The following is a 21,518-nucleotide window of genomic DNA, read 5'->3' on the forward strand; positions in this document are numbered from 1 at the left end:
TACCACATACCCTACCCTATGAACAAACTTTTAAGAGTAAAGTACTCTTAACTAGAAACAAAAGGCTCGTACGGAAGATGTCTAGGGCTTTTTCATCATGTCTGAATGAAACTGTCCAAAGCATGGGAACTCTCCATTTCCCTTACTTCCAGAGGCTGGCAGTCACTATTCTGCTTTCTGCTTTAGATACTGCACAGGAATGGAACCAGGCAATATTTGCCCTTTTGCGACTGGCTAATTTCCCTTAGCACAACATACTCAAGACTCACTTGTGTTGTACGATATGACAGGATTTCCTTTATTGAGACTGAATAATATCCTATTATGCATATATGCCACATTTTTAACCATTCATCTGTCAACAGACATTTATTTCTGTCTTATGGCAATTACGAATGATGCTGCAATGAATAGAGCATATCTGCTGATCTCAAAGGATTTTAATTGTTCCCTAGGGATGGTGTTTGCCCTCTGTTCCCTTTGCTGCACACAGAAGTCATTTAGTTTGAAAGAGTCTCATTTGTCTGTTTTTGCATTTGCTTCTTCGTTTTTGGTGTCATAACTAAGAAATCAGTGCCAAGACCAATGTGATAAAAGTTTCCCCATTTTTTTCTAATTTTGTAATTTTAGGTCTTGCATTTAAATCTTTAGTCCATTTTGAGTTGATTTTTGTGAATGGTGAGTGATAAGGTCCAATTTCATTCTTTTGCAAGTGGATATCCTGTTTTCCCAGCACCATTAATTGATGAGACTATCTTTTCCATGTTGTATGTATGGGCACTCTTGTCAAAGATTAGCTGACCATATAAATGTGTGGATTGATTTTTTTGAGTTTTCTATTATGTTTCATTGGTCTATACATCTTTCTTTAGGCAAATACCATACTATTTCAATCACTGAAGCTTTGTAGCAAGCTTTGAAATCAGAAGTGCAAAGTTTCCATCTGTTCTTTCTCAAGATTGTTTTGCTTGTGATTCCAAATGAATTTTAGGGTCCCCACCCCCCATTTTCTGCACAAATGCCAGGGGATTCTGATAAGGACTGCACTGACTCTGTATAAGGTTTTGGGTAGTTAGAATATCTTAATATTAAGCCTCCCAATTCAAGAACACAGGATTACTTTCAGCAATATCTTGTAGTTTTCAGTGTATAAGTCTTTTCCCCCCACTTGGTTAAGTTTATTCCTTAGTTTTTTTTTTTTTTTTTTTTAATGCTGCTATAAATGGGACTGTTTTCTTAAATTCCTTTCTTGTTTACTGTTAGTATACAGAAACACAACAGATTTCTATTATGTTGGTTTTATATACTGTTCCTTTGTTGAATTCATTAGTTCTAACAGTAATTTTATGGAAATTTTAAAGTTTTCTACATATAAGGTCAGGTCAGGGATGGAGATGGGATGTAGCTCAGTGGTAGAGTACTTGCCCTCCATGTGCAAGGCCCTGGGTTTGACCCCCAGCACTAGGGGAGCAGAGAAGCAACTGTATTCCCAAGTATTTCCCATTTGTGGTTGGTTAAATCCATGGATGTGGAACCCATTGATATGAATTGCTAACTGTATATTTATAATCGTCTTCCTGGTTAACCAACCCTTTTTTTTTATGCTACAATGTCCTTCTTTGTCTCTTGTGACAATTTTTGACTTAAGTCTGTTTTGCATAATTATGGCTACCCCTGATCTTTTTTGGTTGAAATACCTTTTTCTATTTTTTTAACTTTTGGTCTATATGTGTCCATATATCTAACTGAAGTCTTCTGCAGAAAGCACACAGTTTTATCTTTTTTTAAAAAAATCTATTCCACCACTCTGTCATTTGACTGGAGTTTAGTCCATTTATACTAAAAGCATTACTGACAGGCAAGGATTTGTTATTTTGTTGTTTTCAGTCTTGCAGCTTTGTCACTCTTTTCTTTTCTCTTTTTTTTAATGTCTTGTTGATTTTTTTTTTTTTGGTAGTGATATGCTTTGCTTCCTCTCATTTTCTTTTGTGTATATTCTCTATCGATGTTTTCTTTGTGGTTACCATGGAGCTTATGTAAAGCATCTTGTATTTATAATAATCTTTTAAGCTAGTCAACAACTTTAACTGTATACACTCCATTTTTAAAAATATTTCTCCACACTATTATTTATCACTATTTACAATTTTTTTGTGTTATAGATCTAAATACTATTTTATGTATTTTAAACTCTATACCAGAGTTAGTGATTTATGTATGATTATACATATTGCAGAATTCTGTATGTCTATGCAGATGTTCCTCAACTTATGATGGAATTATAGCCTAATGCTCTCATTCTAAGTTGAAAATGTATTTAATATACCTACTAAGCATCAAAGCTAACAACACAGAACATGGTAGAATGTTCACCCTTGCTGGGTGTGGTTGACTGGGAGCTGTAGCTCACTGGTACTGTTGCTCCTATCACAAGAGTATTGTAACCAGGGGCTGGGAGCGTAACTGAGTGGTGGAGCGCTTGTCTAACATGCACAAGGCCCTGCGTTCAATTCCCAGCATTGTAGAGGATGACTTAAGAGTATTATACCACATATTGCTAGCTTGGAAAAAATTCAAAATTCAAAGTATGGTTTCTATTGAAAGAGTTATTTTCACACTACTATAATGTCAAAAAATCCTGGTTCTGAAGTTGTAGCTCAGTGGTAGAGCACTTACCTACAATGTGTGAGGCACTGGGTATAATCCTCAGCACCACATAAAGATAAATAAAGTAAAGGTATTGTGTCCATATAAAACTAAAAAAATTTTTAAAAATTCTATCAAGGACTTTTTTTTTTAGTTGTATATGGACTCAATGTCCTTATTTATTTTTATGTGGTACTGAGCACTGAATCCAGGGCCCCACATGTGCTAGGCAAGCGCTCTACCACTAAGTTACAACTCCAGTTCCTCTCCTTCATTTTTGAAGTTTTGTCAAATGTAATATTCTTGACTTGCAATTTTTTCTGTCAGCACTTTGAAAAAAAACATCTGACTTCCTTTTGGTCTGTAAGGTTTCTGCTCAGAAATTCACAGATAATTTTATGGAAACTCCTTTGTAAGTGACAAATTGTTTTTCTCTTCCTGTTTTCAAAACTCTGGATTCTGGCTTTTGACAATTTGATTATGTTTCTTGGTGTGGTTTTCTTTGGGGCCATCTTAGTTGGGGCCTGTTTGGCTTCTTAAATCTGAATGTCCATTTCCTTTCCCAGATTTGGGAAGGGAGGTTATGACTAGTATTTCTTCAAATAAGCTTTCTGCACCCTCTTTTCCTTCTGATATTCCTGAGATATGTATGTAAAGGTCTGCCTGATACATGAAAATGGTCTGCCTGATATAACCCATAAGTCCCTTAGGTCTTCTTTACTCTTCATTCTTTTTCTTTTTGTTCCTTGTCCTGGGTAATTTCTAATGACCTGTCTTAAAGTTTGTTGATTCTTCCTTTTACTTAATCAAATCTGTTGCTGAATTCTTCTAGTGGGTTCTTCAATTTGGGTTTCTTATTCTGCAGCTTCAGAGTCTGCTTCTTTTTTCATATTTTGCTCTTTGTTGATATTCTCATTTTGTTCATACAACACTTTTCTTGAGCTTGCTATCTTTATGTAATTTTGAAAGTTTTTTTGGTCAGGTAATTCATACACATCATTTTCTTTGAGGCCAGTTTCTGAAATTTTATTTTGTTTCTTTGGGCCATGTTTCTCTTTTTTTTGTGGGTCAGTCTTACTACTTTTGTTTTTCGATCTGCACATTTGGAAAAACAGCCACCTCTCCCAGTCTTTATAAACTGACTTTATAAAAGGAAGGACATACACTTAAGACCATGGTTGATTCTGGGGGTCTCTCAAACCTTTTTTTGTGGATGCACTATCTTGAATTAGTGCATATAAATAGCCAATTAATGAGGTTCTAGGTTTGTTTTCCCACTCTCCCCCTGACCAGGAATATGTAAACTCTTGCTCTAATGTTTGGTCTGAGGTACTGAAGGAGCTCTTTTAAGTCACCCAGTTCTTTTTTGGGTCTCAGCAGCTCCCAGGCATCTAGAGTATGTTAAGTTCTGTTGGCACTTTGAGTTGGGCAAGCCAGAAACCATTCTCTTAAGCAGTCACTGGAAAAACCAGCACTCCAGACACATGATCTAGTCTTCTCTTTTCTTTTTCTATCACCCAGGGAGAGAAATATCCACAGTATACTGGACTCTGTCTACTATTTCACAGGTCCTCTGGAGCAGCACAAGCTGCTCAGCATTCTCTGCTCTCGATGGCCTCCAGGTCACTGAGCCTATGCCAAATCCCATTAGCAATGACTTTGGTGAGACAAAAAAACTGTCTTGGGCAGACTCCTGGAAAATCAGAACACTGAACTTATGCTTTAATTCTTCCCCCCTCCAGGGAGAAGCAGGGAGTAAGAAATTTCCTACTGTTCATTTTGCAGTGGAAGTGCAATGCCGAGAGAGAAAGAAAGCACGAAAGCAGAATATTTGGTGTTCCTGTCTGAGATCTTAAGAGCTGTTTGGAAGCTCCCACTAACATCTCAAGTTGATGCTCCAAACATACTGGCTGCTGTTTCAGATTCACGTGTGCTTTCACCTGTTTCTAAATATCTTTGGAGAATAATGGCCTCCTCCTCTTTGGTCTTCCAAATTGTGTATTAGTACTTTCATTGGTCCATTTTACTTTGTGGAATAACACAAAGGAACATAGCTCCCAGTTCCTAGCTCTTTTTTAAGCAATTCATGGAGACTCGGGAGGAGATGGCAGAGATGGATACTTCTCACCTGGACTCCTCAACAATCAAACAGATCTTCCTGATATTTGAGAACCACCCCAGTCTTAGAATGATGCTCAAGGTCCTGCATGGCCTTGCTCCCACCCAACTCCTGAGCCTCCTTTATATTTCTGATATTAATCAATGTCCAAACTGTTGCTGTTTCTTGGGGCCTAGAACATTCCTCCATTTTCACTCGACCTCTTACCCTTTCCTTCCTTTGGCTATGTTTCCCCTGCTCAGAGGAAGCTTCCAGTGCCTGGCACACTAGATTCACAAAAGGGCAGTCAGTTACCATGCTTTCTTAGTTCCAGGATTCCAGAGACTATTAGTACAATTATTATACAACACACTGGGGTGGGAACAAATTATGAAATGATCACATCAGCTGTAAGAACAAAAACAGGTTTTACATAGAAATATTAATGTTGAAAACAAAAGGAATAAAATTAGTCCATTAGTTTCATTTCTTCTTCTTTCTCCAATCTCTACTTCAATTTGTTTACTCTCTTCAAGATAATGCAATGTTTAACTCTAATCATGTGGTTTTAGATAAAAAATGGTTAGAATACATTTGTCTATGTGGATGACTAATATTCACTAAAAATTTTTAAGTGGCTTATAAATAGTTTATAAGTTTCAAGACATTCTTAGTTCAAAAAATAGGAGCTGAGTTAGAGAAAAAAAGATTTATAGCAGTAAGGTGACTAGATAGTTCTGGTCTCACATGATATAGTTAATTTGTATGAGGAGAACAGTCATGTGAAAAACTTACCAGACATGACAGAGATGTCACCATGATGACTAGTTCTTTCATCAAAGAGTCTCCTGGACTTTGAAAATGGCAGGAGGTATGTGTGTTTGGGTGGCATGGGGGTGGGGGTGGGGGTGGCAAGTTGAGCAGAAGCAGGGAAAAGGGCAAGAAAAATGATGACACAAGAAAAAAATCCAGATCTTCACAGTTTATATCACAGCATCTGATGACATAAAATAAGGACCCAGAGCTACGTAACTAGAATTCCACAAGTGGCCCCTTCTTTGTAAACATACCAACCACCATTCAAAAAGTACTGATCTTTACTTGCTTTTATGAAAAGGCGAGCACTCAAATTCCTCTCATGTATCAGCATGCAGATATACAGCATAACATACAGGTCATTAGGGTAGTCCATAATACCAAAATTCAAATATATGGGTAGGAAAAAAATTTGTTTCCCTACCTTTCGGCAGCGAGGATTAGGACAGCTGAACCTCTTCACATCACTGTCCAACAAAGCAGGAAAGCTACAGGAGGGGCACCTGGAATCAAAAGTAGTACTCGGAATATTAATACCTGATTAGGTTTCATGTGACTGTTCCCCTAAGATGGAGTTTTGAGCTGAACGGCCCTACTGTTTTTTCATTCTTTAGTTTTCAGTAAAACATGGATTGAACCTCTCTTTATAATGGCTCTTAGCAGGAAGGTATAAGAACCATTACAAAGAATGGCTTTCTAGGTCCCAACTCAATGTCAGTCACTCAATAAACCTATCTCAACCTTTATAGGAATTCCTTGCATATGCCCTTTTTCTCCAACCCAGGATATAATGACTATACTTACAGGTCAGAAGATTATGAAAGAGCAAGGAAAGTAGATTAGAAAATAGATCTATTGACTTTTTTCCATTAATAAAACTGAATCATCTTATGTGTAAGAAATGCCAGAAAACCTGGAAGATAAAGCTTTGTTACAGAATTTTCTTCACCTGATGGAAGTGCTCAGGGTAGCCTTCACATGTGGGAAAGAGCTGACTAAAATCTCACCTGACAAGCTCATCAGCATAGGCTGCAGCAACTTCCTCTTCCGCTTTTCGCTCATAGTATTTATACAGGATGGTCTGGGGAAGCACCTTCTCTAGTTCACTGGTTGGGAATGAACATGTGCAGCTGCCTTCCATGCAGCTGAGCTCTGACTACAAGGCAAATAGAAAAGAAAAAAGAAAACAGAAAAATATTTAAATACATCTTTCAATGGGAGGCAAACAGTAGTTAAGAACAGATTCTGAAGTGGCAGAATGAAGATCTCTCTGCCTCCTTTCCTCTGAGAAATCACATTCCAAAAAGATACTATGAAACAAACCAACAAACAAACAAACAAAAAACCAAAGTACACCTAGCAGTGTAAATCACAATCCAAGAAGATGGAAAGTGGATGGAGGAAGGATGTATGGCTTAGTGGATAGGAGGAGAAAGGTCTCAGATCAGTATTTCAAGAGGAGATGCTGGGGAGAAGTAAGCTGTTTTCCTCTATGAATCCTGGAAAGCAGGAGAACCTCACTGGGAAGACAGAGCAGAACAGTGGGGAAAGGGTGGGAGCTGATGGGAATAAATAAGAATTGGGGGAAATGTTTTGGCCAACCCTCTTTAGATGGAACCAGGAGACTCCCAGAGAAATAAGGTTTAGGAAGAGATGCATCCGAAAGAAACTAGTCACAGAAGATGGCATAGCTGAGGTGTGTACTAAACTCAGGACTTGTGAAGCCTTTATATTCAACAGGGAATTCTCCAGCTCCTGCCTCCCATTCAGCTCTGGAATGCTGGAAGGTGGTCTTGCACCTGCTGGGCAGAATTCACACCCAAATCCAGTAAAAAGAACTAAAAGGGTGTTATTTGGGGTTCACAACACAAAATGCTAACAGGCTATTCAGGCACCTAGAGTCAAATTCATCAGCCTATAAGCCTCACTACTCAAACAGATTCCAGATAACTCTTTAATATAAAAGAAAAGCCTAGCCATCTGAAAAGTATTTCCAACAGGAAAGAGGAACACCAAAGCAGACATATAAAAATAAATACAGCTGCCAGGTGTGGCAGTGCACACCTGTAATCCCAGTGACGGAAGTCTGAGGCAGGAGGATCACAAATTTCAGGCTAGTCTCAGCAAATTAGTGAGGCCCTAAGCAACCTAGTAAGTACCTTGTCTCAAAATAAAAAGGAAAAAGTGTTTGGGTTGTAGATCAGTGGTCATGTGCCCTTGGGTTTAATCACCAGTATCAAATAAATAAACAAATAATTTTAAAAAAGCTAAAATCTATGAAGCATTTACCATGTGTCAGAAAATACATTCCTTTTAAAAATATTGAACTTCACTAAATGCCTTTTATTCATTAGTTCAGATAATCCATGGTTTTCATTTTTTGGAATTTTTTTTAGATATCGACAGACCTTTATTTTACTCATTTATTTACATATGGTGCTGAGAATTGAACCCATTGCCTCACACATGCTAGGTAAGCACTCCTCTACCACTGAGCCACAACCCCAGCCCCAGAAAATACATTCTTTAAAAACATGATCTCACTTATGTCCACAGCAATCCTTTGCATTATCTCCGTTCTACAGAGGAAGATGAGGCTTAGAATTTAACTAATTTGCTCAAGATTATGCAGCCAAAAGTGGGAGGCCCAAGGTCCAATGTTCTCTGCTAGACTCCAAAAGTCATGCTTTTTGAAAAACTATTTTTTTTTTGTTTTCAAATGTTAAACTTAAAAAAAAAAAGTTGCAAAAATAGTACAAAGTTCCTGAATCCTCTTCATCCACTTCCCCTGAAGTTAAAGTTGTATGCAAACACATTATAGTTAAAACCAGAAGTTACCCTATGTATACATATGAGTACATGAATGATGTGACTCTACATTGTGTACAATCATAGAAATGAAAAGTTGTATCCCATTTGTGTACAATGAATCAAAATGCAGTCTGTAAAAATAAAAAAAATAATTAAATTAAAAACCAACCAACCAACCATAAGTTAACAGCAGTAAGATACTACTAATTAAGCAACAGTCTTTATTTACACTTCATCAGGTTTTCCACTGATGTCTTTTCTGGTCTAGGATCCCACATGGCAGCTAGTTGCCATGTGTTGTCTCTTTCAACCTGTTAGTGTGATATTATGATCTATAACATTCTGGTTTTTATCCATGGTTCCCATGACCCCTTTTATTTTCTAAATGACAAGAACTATATGGTATTTGGCCTTTTGTCCTTGGTTCCTAAAGCATCTTTGAAATAATTTCAGAGCAATAAAGGTGAAAGAGAGTCTTCTGTTACAATATTGGAGCACTTTAGCCTTTAGAAAGCAGCCTCTCTCCCTGATCTGCCCTCCGTTCACCCGATCCCCCTCACCTCCAAGGCAGGTCAGAGAAACCATAATTTCTCTTTCTCAAGGCAGGTCATAGAATCTAAAAATATACTCTTAATCCTTCTGGACCTTTCTTTGAAAAGTTGGCTGTAAAGAAATTCTCTGACCTCTGATAGCAGATCATAAAACCCCCATTTCAGATCATAAGTCCTGCTCCTTTTTTGGAATGAAGGAACACTGCATACAGGCCAGGAAGAACCTGCGCAGCCAGGGCTTGCTGGGTCTCCCTACTTAGTTTATTAATATTAGAGCATGCTTTTTCTACCCATCACATTTCTACAAGGTTGTTTATGCTTCACTCCTGTCTATGCAATGAAGAAATGAAGTCTTATAAAAACCCAAAGAAAAGGATTTGGAGGACTTCTCAACAGCTGGACACGTAAGAGGCTCATAGGCAGGTGAACAAGAACTCAACTATATGCTGGAAGTTGGCACATTCCAATTCCACAGGGACAGAAGCTCCTATACTTGGGACCTTGTCTATGTATCCTATCCCTCTATCTGGTTGGTCATTGGTATTGTTTACAATGATCCTTTATAGTAATACACTGGTCAATGTAAGTAAATGCTTCCCTGAGTTCTACAAGCTGGCTCGAGTGAATTAATTGAGCCTAAGGAATGGTTGATGTGAACCCCAATTTGCAACCATTGGTCAGAAGTTCTGGACTTTTAATTGGTGTTTGATATTGGGAATTGAGACCTTCAACCTGTGGGATTTGACACTATCTCTAGGTAGAGAGAATTCAAATGACCTAAGAGAATACCCAGTTGGTGTCCACCAAACTGCTTGCTCGCCTGCTGGTGAGGAGAAATTCCCACCCATTTTAGGGTCACAAAAGTGATCTGCAAGCGTACAGTGGAACAACCTGAGGTTCAGTCTGTTTTTCCAGTATATCCTCAGATATAGTGTCTCAGTATTTCTTTCATGACTTTGGTACTTTTGAAGAAAATTACTGGTCAATAATCTTGTAGAATGTTTCTCAATTTCAATTTGTCTCAAGAGTAGAATATTAGGCACATAAGGCAATTTCTCAGTGTAGCATCAGGAAGCATATGATGCTGGTGTGTCTTTTATGACTCGGGATGGTAAAAAGGCCATGTTTTAAATGGCTGTGTTAGTTTTTCTGTTGCTACTGGAACAAGATACCATAAACACAGTAGTATAAAAAATATAAAACTCCTTTCCATATTGCCTTATGCTGGTGTTAAGAGAAACTAAAATCAGAAATATGATATTGTATAAGAGTTATTAGAACTATGTATTTTAATCCAACTATAAAATCCTTTAAAACATGCATAAAAACCACTAATGTTCTCTCTTATGTTCAAATAGGTCAGTCTTCCTCTGGTTCATCCCACTGACTGTGAAGAGGAAGGTGAGTGATGGGGCATGAAAGAGTCCTATCATTCGCTGAAGACTGCTGTGTCTTGAACCAGTATAATCACACAAATCAAATTATGCACACATCAGCACATTGACAGAATTCTACCTCACCCCAGAAAAGGTCCTGGTCTATTAGCATGGTTGCCTGAGTCTGTGACTGTTTCCTATGTATGGGTATCACACAGTTCTGCAGTTCTTACCTTTCCAGATCCAAAGACAGCTTCTTGGGCGTATCTGATGAGACATTCTTTGCAGAACAAGTGAGCATCAGCACACTGTGTCAGCTCCTCAAATGGAAACTCCCCATAGCAGCAGCGGCACTCAATTAGTTGGCCATCCTATAGCCACAGAGACACATGTGAATGCCCCACATCTCACACACACTTGAGTCTAGGGGAGGATATGTTTCCTATCTCCTTAAGCCTCCCTACCCTCAGCATACATTCTGAGGTTTAAAACAACTCCTCGGAGCCATGACACAACAAGTTGTTTTCTGCCATCTAAAACCAGGTCAGGATGCCATGTTAAGATGGTGAGTTTTTCAGCAGGTGAGACTGAGGCAGGAGGATCGCAAGTTTGAGACCAGCCTCAACAACTTAGTGAGGCCCTAAGCAACTTAGTGAGACACTTTCTCAAAATTAAAAATATAAGCTAACTAAAGCACCAATGTCAAGTAACATACCAGGATCTAATTCTCTATTCACTGCAAGGAAGGATCCAGCCACCAGCTCATTCTTATCTCTGCTAGAAAAGGCCACTATGTAAAGTGGCAGATATCACATAGAAAATCCATGGTCCAAGGCCTTACTATTAACTCTAAGTGCTATCTGAGGTCTACATTTTTCTTTAAGAGTCTATGTAGTGGATTCCTGGTTATGCTCTGTAATATGAACTTCTCCATCACTATCTTCCCTTTGATTCTGATTGAGGCTGGTAAAATGTACTAGCTCATGTACTTGAAAGTAATGTGGGTAAACTGCAACCTTGGCAGATCAACAGAAGGTTATACAGGACAATCCTGTCTTCAACATGCTGAAGAAATATGATTAAAAAGAGAAAGTACACAAGAACACCCAGAATAAATTAGGTGAGATTTCAAAATACCTTCTGATATTGTTCTTCATTCATCTGTAGGGCAAGCAAAAAATCTTCATGCTAAGGAACAACAACAAAACAAAATTTATACATTCAGGTACAAATTTAGTAAAGATGACAAAAACATTTAATACTTACTTCCAAAAAAATACATCTAATGTTAATAGATATCTCTTCAGTTACATAGTTTAAAAGTTACCTGAAAATAAATACACAGAGTGACTAATGGAAAAGATTGATAAACAAAATACTTGTGAATAGCAAAGAACAGCATAAGCAAAACCAAGTATGACATACTCTGTTGGTGATTCCACAAGGTAACAAGCACTCTGGCATATTACTGATAAGAATGAAAAATAGTACAACCATGATGGAAGGGAACCTGGCACAGATTCATCAATGCCACTTTTAGGGATCTGGCCCAAAGATACCCTTGGGTAGAAATATGAAATGGTGTATGCACAAACTTATTTACCGTGGTAACATTTTAACAGCAAAAAGCCAAAAAAATTCTGAACATACAAAACAGGAAATTGAATAAACTCTGGTACTGCAGACAATGGGGTACTAGGCAGTTTTTTTTTTTTTTTTTTTTTAAATTTTGTTTTAGTTGCAGGTGGACACATTGCATTTATTTTATTTTTATGTGGTGCTGAGGTTTGAATCCAGGGCCTCACGCATGCTAGGCGAGCGCTCGACCACTGAGCCACAACCCCAGCCCCAAGGCAGTTTTAAAAAGAAGAAAATCTGTGGATTGCTATAATGTGATTGCCAGGATACACTGTTAAGTGAAAAAAAACAGGGGCAGAAGAGTGTGCTTCCTTTTGGATAAGAAAAGGAGCTGGGGATATAGCTCAGAGGTAGAGCACTTGCCTAGCATGTGTGAGGCCCTCAGTTTAATCCCCAGCATAGCAAAAGAAGAAGAAGAAAAAAAAAAGTGAATAAATACATACATAAATACATACGCATATTTTCTTTTACATAAAATAAGGCAAGATGGGTAAGAAAGCTGGGTATGGTGGCACACCCACCTCAACTTGGGAAGTTGAGGCTGGAGGATTACAAGTTTGAGCCCAGCTCAGGCAACATGCCAAGACCCTGTTTCAAAACCACCACAACAAAAACCTAGTAAGAATGGTTAGATATAAAGGGAGTGAGAGCACATGTAGTAAGAATCAGGATAAAATGTACATCTCTGGACATTCCTCATTTTATACTTCTGACTTTGGGACAAAAATATTTTATAAAATTAAAGAATAAAATTATATTAAAAAAAGACAATTCACTGAAAGTTGAAAATAAGCATAAACAAACTTAACTGTTCATCAAGTCAATGGCAAGACCAGATTTGGTCTTGATCTTGGCCTGGAACTTCTGGGCTCAAGCAATCCTCCTGCCTCAGCTCTAGTACCTAGGACTACAGGTGTGTGCTACTACTGTGCCTGGCTGATTTTATATTCTTAATTTGATATAATCTCATAAGAATTATGTTATTAAGAACCAAGATCTTTAATATAGAAGAAACATAAACAAACAAACACCCTGTAAATCAAGTTTCTTAAATTAAATCTCAGCATGAAATTCCTAGTAAACAAACTAAAACTCTTTAGAGAAATTGTTGATTTCAGGTCCAGTCAAATCACAGAAAGCACAAGTTGAGTCTGGGTCAGTTCACTGTGTCAGAAAGCAAGTGAGTATTCAGACTACCAAAGGTCATGACAGAGGTCCTAAGCTAAAGGAGCTGCCACTGGCCAGAGATGGGACAATCTAGACAACAAGAAGAACAACGACTACAATTAAATAAGCAGCTACATCTATCAATCCACCAGTTTTCCCTAAAACGCATTTCTAATGCAGTCAGTGATAAGATTAACAATCACAGCAATTCTGTGATGGACAGATGAAAACAACAACTTTCCTAAAGTTCTAATGTCTGTTTGTGAACTAGAATTTTTATCACGGTCACAAATAATCCCTTCATTCATTTTTTAAGAAAATGTCTGCCAAATACCCAATTTTGATTAATCATAATTTTTCTATCAATCATTTTTTCAAGTAAAAATGGTATTCTGCAAAGAAAAAAAGACTAATGCTGTTACTTGTAACTCAGATGCACAACACCTCCTGTCAAGACAAGCATTCATTCCCAAGCAGGGACACTTTATGCACACTTCTCATTTTTCACACACAATATTGAAAGATGTCTTCAGGGGTAAAAATCTGATAAAATAAATACCTTTTACTGCTTTATCAAAGACATCAGTAGTTGATACTACAATTTTAGAAAGTGAGTGCAGGGTGGTAAAGACAATAAGTACAGTTTTGTGCTACTGGCTTTAGTTCTACTGATGAAAATTCAACATGGTAAAAGAAAGCAAATGACATCTGCGCATCACTATGAGAGATGTGACTTCGCAGATCCCTGAAAGAGCACTGGGGAACCCAGGTATCTGGGACCACACTAGAGTCACTGATTTAGAAGATATTTATTAAACAACCAATATATGTATATTCTGGTTGACTTGCACACATGATGATATATTTAGAAAAAATATAGAGCTAAATGGAACCTCTGTTTTTCCTCTACTCTTTAAAAGCTGAAGATGAAATACATGATACTTAGCTTCAATTAAAGTTCTCTAACATCAATCCAATTTATGAAACTTGGGCTAGTATCATTACAAAAAACCTTTTTTTTTAAAAAATGTTGTTATATAATTAATTACTCTAGAGAAAGGGGAATTCTGGGCTGAGGGTGAAGCTCAGTGGTAGAGCACTTGCCTAACCCTGGGTTTGATCCCTAGCACTGCAAAAAAAAAAAAAAAAAGGGCCAGGGGTGGTGGTAAATCTTAAAGGACAGTTTTGTACTAAGCCCCAACAGGAAGCAAAGCAGACCCATATCCCAAGACCAGAAAACATCGTCCTACCTCTGCCATCTCTTTGATTTTCTGCTCATAGAACTCTTGCTCTTGCTGCACAGCTGGAAGGAGGGCACGCCGATCATAAGACCTACAATGTCGCCGCTTATTTTCCAGAAAGAACATTCTCTTTTCTATTTTTATGTCACCTAGAAGATATATAAGAATGCATAATTATGTAGTCAATTGTTTGTAGGAATCCAGGCCAGCCACTCCCAGTCTTCTGTGGCTTAGACCACCATTGGGTCCCTGGGCAGTCATTTCATTTCAAGACTGATCCTATAATATTCTACCACTGAAGGAGACTGCACTCCTCCCCATTCCTTATCTACCATGAATCTTTCAGCCTCCTCCCTTCCCCCTGTATGCTCCAATTGAAAGCTTTTCCTACCCTGTCAATATTATCCTGTGTAAACATACAGCTTATTATCTATTCTAATTAGGGCACTGGTTTACAGTTTATTATGAACACATCTGCTTGTAGCTATTGATGACTGTCTATAGTTCAGTTGGGTTTACATGAAGGAGTAGAATTGTTGAATCACAGGATAAACTTACTTTTTACATTTTTTTTTCTCTTTTTTTGGAGGGGTTATGCTTAGTTTTAAGGTTTAGAAAAAAATTTATTCGTATGAATGCCAGCTGTTCTCCATCTCTGGCAATACCTCATTATCAACATCTATTTAATTTTAGCCATTCTAGTAGGTAAAAATTCCTTCCCTCCCTCCCTTTCTTTTTCCTCTGGTACTTGGGACGAATCCTGGGCCTTGCACACATGCGTGTTAGGTAAGTGTTCTACCACTGAGCTAAACCCCCAGCTCCAAAATTTTTATTTTTCTTAAATGCTCAATTTTAAAAAAGCTTCAAATATATGGGAAACCACAAATAGTACTATGTAGACTGATAATAAATAACATTTGGAACAAAAGAAAGAAAAACAATAAATATCAGACATGTAACTATTCTGTTCACATTTTTTTTGAAATTTATAAAGGACAGAGCTGACCTGACCAACAAAGGGCAGACCATCTTGCAAAGCAGACTCTTTTCTCCACCACTGAAAGTCAGAAACGTGTGTGTGTGTGTGTGTGTGTGTGTGTGTGTGTGTGTGTGTGTGTTGGTGCGGCGGGGGTGGGGGAGGTGGCGCTAGGGCTGTAGCTCAGTGGTAGAGCACTTGCCTAGCATGTGTGAGGCCCTGGGTATGATCCTCAGTACCATAAATAAATAAATAAATAAAATAAAATAAAATAAAAGATCCATTGACAACTAAAAAATATATTAAAAAAGAAAAACTACCTACAATTGTCCCCACTTTCTCATTCTGTAAGAGACCAGTGAGAATGTTATGTCAGAGGGTATAGCTCCACAGACTTTCAGAGGGACCTCAGAAGTCATAGCCTGGGGGATAAAAATCTAGACCTTGAGGAGTTAGTTCAGAAACTCAAATATTTTCCAAATACTTTACCTTGTGGAATCTCCACTTAGTCATACTTAAAATTAAGTTTTTTTTTTTTTTTTGATACTAGGAATTGAACTCAGGGATGCTTTGCCACAGAGCTACATCACCACCAGCTCTTTTTATTTTTTATTTGGAGATAAGGTCTCATTAAGTTGGTTAGGGCCTAAGTTGCTGAGGCTGGCCTCAAACTTGTGATCCTCTTGTGTCAGCCTCCCAAGTCACTAGGATTACAGGTATGCACTACCATACCTGAGAGAAATATTCCTACTTGTGACATAATCTACAAAAAAAGTTGTAGTAAACTCTTTCGTTGGACACAAACAACTCAGCTGAAATCTGTTTTAAAATTAAGCAGTAAACCTTTTAGGGGCATCAGAACTGAAATAATCTCTCAGAAAGGGCTTTCAGTAATTATTTCATCAATTTGTAACAGAATTTGAGAAGCACGTGGCTCTTAGACTCACTCAGGTAAGTAAGTGGACCCCCTGTAGTAAGCAATCCTTTGTCAAGGTGACTAGTACTGAAGGATACTAAATATATGGACATTTTTTTTTCCAAGCTTAAGTGTGTCCTCACTTGCCTACATGTGAATTCTCTAACACTACTCAAAATTTTTATGTCATAATGTAACCTAAGCAGGAAGAAGGAAGACAACACTGTAGCCACATCCTATAAATTATGATGTGATGTCAAAACATTCCTTATCAGTCACTCCTTGGCCCACCAGGGCACTCTGTAAGCAGCAGGTAACACCACTTCCTTTAGTGACCACACAGAAAGAGAAGGCTTGGCACTGCAATTTCACATGCTGTCAGCTATAACATTCAGTTTGCCATTACCTTGTTCAAATTTGAAATCTATGTAAGAATACTGATTCATTTCTTTTCTTTTTTTCCTTTTTCCACTGGTTTCTGGTGATAGTTCCTGCCACTTTTTAATGGCATCAGAAAAGGCCTAAAAATTGAGAAAGGGGAAGGTTACCACTGTAAATGGAAAACAAGAATAAGTAAAACAAGGCAATACCCAAATCTTACTTCACTCAGTGAGCTACCTTCCCTGCATTGCTCAACAGTACTAGGTAGTGGTGAAACAAGTAGGTTAGCATTTCATTATTTTCATTTTCTTTTTTCATAAAATGCTATAGAGGCAGAATAAAAATGCTTATTGACAGATTAAAGGACAACATAAGAAAATATAAGCTATCCAAACTATTTCTGCATTAGTGCTGGTCAAATCATGTGGCAACCAGCTGATTAGGATTAGCTGTACTTTGTAGGCTCTTTCACATGCTGTCTGTTTAGCACTCTCTTCTCATGCTTTTTTCTTTGTACCTACAACTTCCCTTTTGTACTGCATGCTAGAGTTCGAAATTTTTAAATCATTCTTACCTCTTTTCTTCCATACCTTCAAATTTTTCCTCTGATTTCTTAAATCTTTCCGATCAGCACTTAAATATGCTCAAGTCTTTGCCATTAAAAAAAAAATTCCTTCCCCTTTTGATCTCATTCCCCTTTCAGCTACAAGTCCTTCTCTCTTCTGCCCCTTTATAGCTAAACTTCTCTGAAGGGCTGTCTGGATGCTGTCTCACCATTTCCCCTCCTTTTGTGAGCATGAGCTTTCTAAACTCCTGCAACCTGGCATCTAACCCAACTTTCCATCTGAGGGTCTGCACTTACTAACAAGAAGCTAATGTCAAGTATGGTGGCATACGCCTTAAATCCCAGCTACTCCAGAGTCTGAGACAGGAGGATCCAAGTTCGAGGTCAGCCTGGGCAACTTAGAAACGTGTCTCAAAAAAATAAAAAAGGTTGAATGTAGTTCAGCAGTAGAGTACCCTGGGTTACATCTCTGTACTACAGACAAAAATAAACAAACGAACCCACAAGGGGCTAAAGTCTACTACCTACATTTGAGTCCTCCTCTCCCTTGATCTGCTAGCAGTATTTAATCATGTTGACTACTCTACTCTACTTCCTCCTCCTTCTCTGCCATGTTGGACTCCTCTCTTCACTTTAGTCTCAGTTCTTTTTTTTTTCTACTCTTTTTTTTTTATTGTAAACAAATGGGATACACGCTGTTTCTCTGTTTGTACATGGTGTAAAGGCATACCATTTGTGTAATCATAAATTTACATAGGGTAATGTTGTTTGATTCATTCTGTTATTTTTTTTCCCTCCCCCCACAATCCCTCCCTCAGTTCTTTCTTTTTGCCTCTGGTTCTGGGGATTGAACACAGGGGCTCTTTACCACTGAGCTTTAAAAATTTTTTAAATTTTGAGACAGGGTCTAAGATGAGGAGACTCCACAAACTTGCAATTCTCCTGCCTCAGCCTCCTGAGCAGTTGAAATTCCAAGTATGTACCACCATGCCTGGCTACCTAAGCCAGTCTCTCTAGGTACCTTGTCCAGGCTAGTGAGGTTGTTTCCCTCAAATTTCTATATCCAGCCCAAATTTCCAACCTTTTTGGTCATCCAGAGAATCGTTTTTCCTTTGCTGTTTTATGGGGGTACACTCAGCATATTGGCAATTCAATGTTTCCCAGACTAAATTCATGATTCTTTCCCTGAAAACAGTTCTTTCTTTTCATTTTTGGTACTGGGGATTGAACCCAGAGGTGCTTTACCACTGAGTCATATCATCCCAGATCTTTTTAAGACAGGGTCTCACTAAGGATGAGACCAGCCTTGAACTTGTGAACCTCCTGTCTTAGCCTCCAAAACTGCTGGGATTGCAGGGATGTGCCACTGCACCTGGTGAAAACCATTTCTTTTACCATGTCCCTAACTCCAGTAAATGACACTACTGTTTTCCATGCTCTCCCCCCCGCTTTGCCTAATTCTTACTTAGGTTTGTAGCTCTTATGTCATATCCAGGGAGGCCCTCTTTGGGAGAGGTCTCGTAGGTCTCCCTTAGTACTCTGTCACATCCTTTTCTTTCAAAGTATTTGTCATGGTTTTAATTAGATATTTGTTTACTTCTCAGTTTCACTTCATCTCCTTCAACAGACTGAGCATCTCTGGAGGACAGGAATGTTACTACAATTCATGGTGCATCCTTAGCAACTTGTACAGACTGCAAGGAGCACCTTTTAGGGGATAAATGGATAGTTATGGGGGATACATGTGTGTTACATTCTGAATCTGTTCATCTTGGAGAAACAGCTACATTTGTATCACTATGGTGAAGTAATAAAAGAAAACAAGCACCTTAGCTATAGAAGAAGGATGGATAAACTTTTACCTTAATCTACTCCCATACCTGCCTTTATGGCCTTTCTACTCACTCTCTTAGTTCTCACAGAAGTCCTCTGGAGGCAGGCAATGATTACATTATAGGAGAGGAAATCAAGGCTTAGAGAGAAGGGACTTGGTCAAGTCAAACCCCAACATCCATGGTGTTACCTTTCTGCCTCTCCAAATGAGGCCTTCCATGGCTGAGGAATCTTGCTTTCTAGTCCTTTCTGGAATTTCCAGGCCTTTAGGCACTCGCTGATCTTAAAGTCACATTTTTGTCATCAGCTGCAAGACTACTAATATTTACCAAGTTTTATCTAAAGGTAAACACCCCATCCTTTAACTAGAGTTTTTGCAAAACTCCAGGAAAGAAAGGTGGACAAGTATCATAATTTGTATTTCACAAATGAAGTAACTGAAGTGTAGGCACTATTTTTCAGTATGCAATGAGACTGGAAATGTGAATTCAGAGCTCCTGAATGGTGGTACGCTGGTCTTGTAACCAAGTCACAGGTAGAGCATCCAGACAGGAAGCCTAATGGAATCATTATCCCATTTAAATACTGTTTCTAAATTGTGGGGGAAAAGCCTCAAGATATAAACATCAACTGGTATTTGTCAGGAAACTATCAATAATTATGTGGTATATAAATTAAAGGAGGTTCTAAAACCTTACCTTAATGGTTATATTAGTAATCATCACTTCTATTATTATTGACTAAAAGCCTAAATAGATCAAACAGAATCAGATTGTAGGATGAGAATTCTTTTTGTGAAATGCTTATTTATGCACCCCTAAGGCACTCTGGCTACTTTTTCTGGGCTCTAAGTCTTTGTACATTTCATTTCTTAGGTGAAAACATTTTTCCAAAGATTCTGCTCAAATGGCATCTTCTTTTCTTTCCTAGTGCTCTCAACCCTACATCCCTAATCAGACACTTTTTGTGGATGGTGCTGGGATCTGACTCAGGGCCTTGTGCATGCCAGGCATGTGTTCTCTCCCACTGAGCTACACTTCTAGCTCCTACTTTGTATTCTACTGATCCTAGTATTCTCAGGGTTTGCCTGGTACCCACCATGAAGTAAGGACTCAAAAAGTCCAGGAAAGGACCCTAGAAACAACAGGTGTTCAAGAACAGTATTCCTTGGGCTATTGTCTAAACTGCCTCCTCCCAGTCTGTTCACATTCATAAATCAAGCAGCCACTCAAGTACTAATGTTGAGAGTTCAGGATATAGTCTAGTAAGATTTTTAGGACATTAGATACAATGGCTGAAGCTTCTGTAAGAAAGAACCTAGAAACACTATAGTGGGTAAGAGGGGTGGACAGAGACTCTATCTTTGTAAAGAAGTTGGGTCCAGAGCTGGGGATGTGCACAGATCAGGATGACCATTAAAGCCTCATGGCAGGAGAAACAGAGGAAGTCTAAGGAATGTAGATGCTGAGAACAACTACCTTAAAAAAACAAAAGTTAAGAGTGGGTTAAAAAAGATGGCCTAGGGTTGGGGATGTAGTTCAGTAGTGAGTCCTTGCCTACCATGTGTAAGCCCTGGGTTCTATCGCCAGCACTGCAAAACAAACAACAATATAAAACCACAAGAAGGCTCAGTAGTATTAAGCCCCAGAAGGGAAGGGGCCCTGTACTGTTCTTATGATGTTCCTGGTGCATGGACTGAGGCAGGCAATCAACAAACTGAAAAAAAGAGGTATTCACATTTGTGGCAAGACTATCTAGAAAAAATTGGAGATGAAGTATTTTCAACCCAGTGGAGTTCTCGATTAAGTGTGAGAATATGAACCAAGACAGATCATGGGATCTAGAATGCACAGAAGAGCCAGGAGAAAAGTGAAGGTATTTCCTGAGACTGAAGGTGAAAGTAAGTCTCAGGATAATGGCTGTACACAAAGTACAGAGAACAGACAGAAAAGCCTGGAGAGGGAAGGAAGACTGGGATAACGAACAGAGAGCTAAACTGACAGCTGGAACAATATGCAAAACTGTGTTTGAGCTGTTGGATATGGAGACTTAGTTGAACAAAACAAAACAACAGAAAACCAAAGCAAATGAAAAATGGTGACAATTAATCTTAACTCCAAGGAAAACAGGAAATTTAACAAAGGAAACATTATCATATGTACCCAGCAGTGAGCATTCCCATAATCATAATAAAGAAAACTTTGAAAATAGATTTGACAAAAAATATGTATACCAAAAAGATGAGTATTTATATGTAAGTAAGAGCTAGGATCCTTATCTATCACAGAGAAAGCTACAAATATTTTTCAAAGCCGATCAAGCACAACATATTAACAAATATGGAGATAAATTTTAAAACAAATAGATAAAAAAAGGATAAAGTTGAGTGCTGCCTCTGGAGAGCAGAGGAAAAGGTTGAAGAGGCCTTCAACCTGCCATTTGAAAAATTGGTAAGAGTGATAGAGTGCTTGCCTAGCATGCACAAGGCCAAGGCCCTGAGCTC

The 21,518-nt window shown here is 38.3% G+C and overlaps 1 protein-coding gene across 4 annotated transcripts in view; it reads right to left on the reverse strand.

Annotated features, from left to right (window-relative positions):
* Rnf216 (ring finger protein 216) overlaps positions 1-21,518 on the reverse strand; it is a 163,616-nt gene that overhangs the window by 86,062 nt on the left and 56,036 nt on the right. For all 4 annotated transcript variants that reach the window (XM_047533010.1, XM_047533008.1, XM_047533009.1 and 1 more), the window contains exons 8-13: positions 16,643-16,757; positions 14,354-14,493; positions 11,436-11,486; positions 10,532-10,669; positions 6,568-6,716; positions 5,985-6,063 (exon numbers count right to left, since the gene is read on the reverse strand). In XM_047533010.1, the coding sequence (XP_047388966.1) occupies positions 5,985-6,063; positions 6,568-6,716; positions 10,532-10,669; positions 11,436-11,486; positions 14,354-14,493; positions 16,643-16,757 (672 nt within the window). The remainder of the gene's footprint in view (positions 1-5,984; positions 6,064-6,567; positions 6,717-10,531; positions 10,670-11,435; positions 11,487-14,353; positions 14,494-16,642; positions 16,758-21,518) is intronic.

This window comes from Sciurus carolinensis, chromosome 18 (genome assembly GCF_902686445.1).
Source record: "Sciurus carolinensis chromosome 18, mSciCar1.2, whole genome shotgun sequence".
NCBI classification, from domain to species: domain Eukaryota; kingdom Metazoa; phylum Chordata; class Mammalia; order Rodentia; family Sciuridae; genus Sciurus; species Sciurus carolinensis.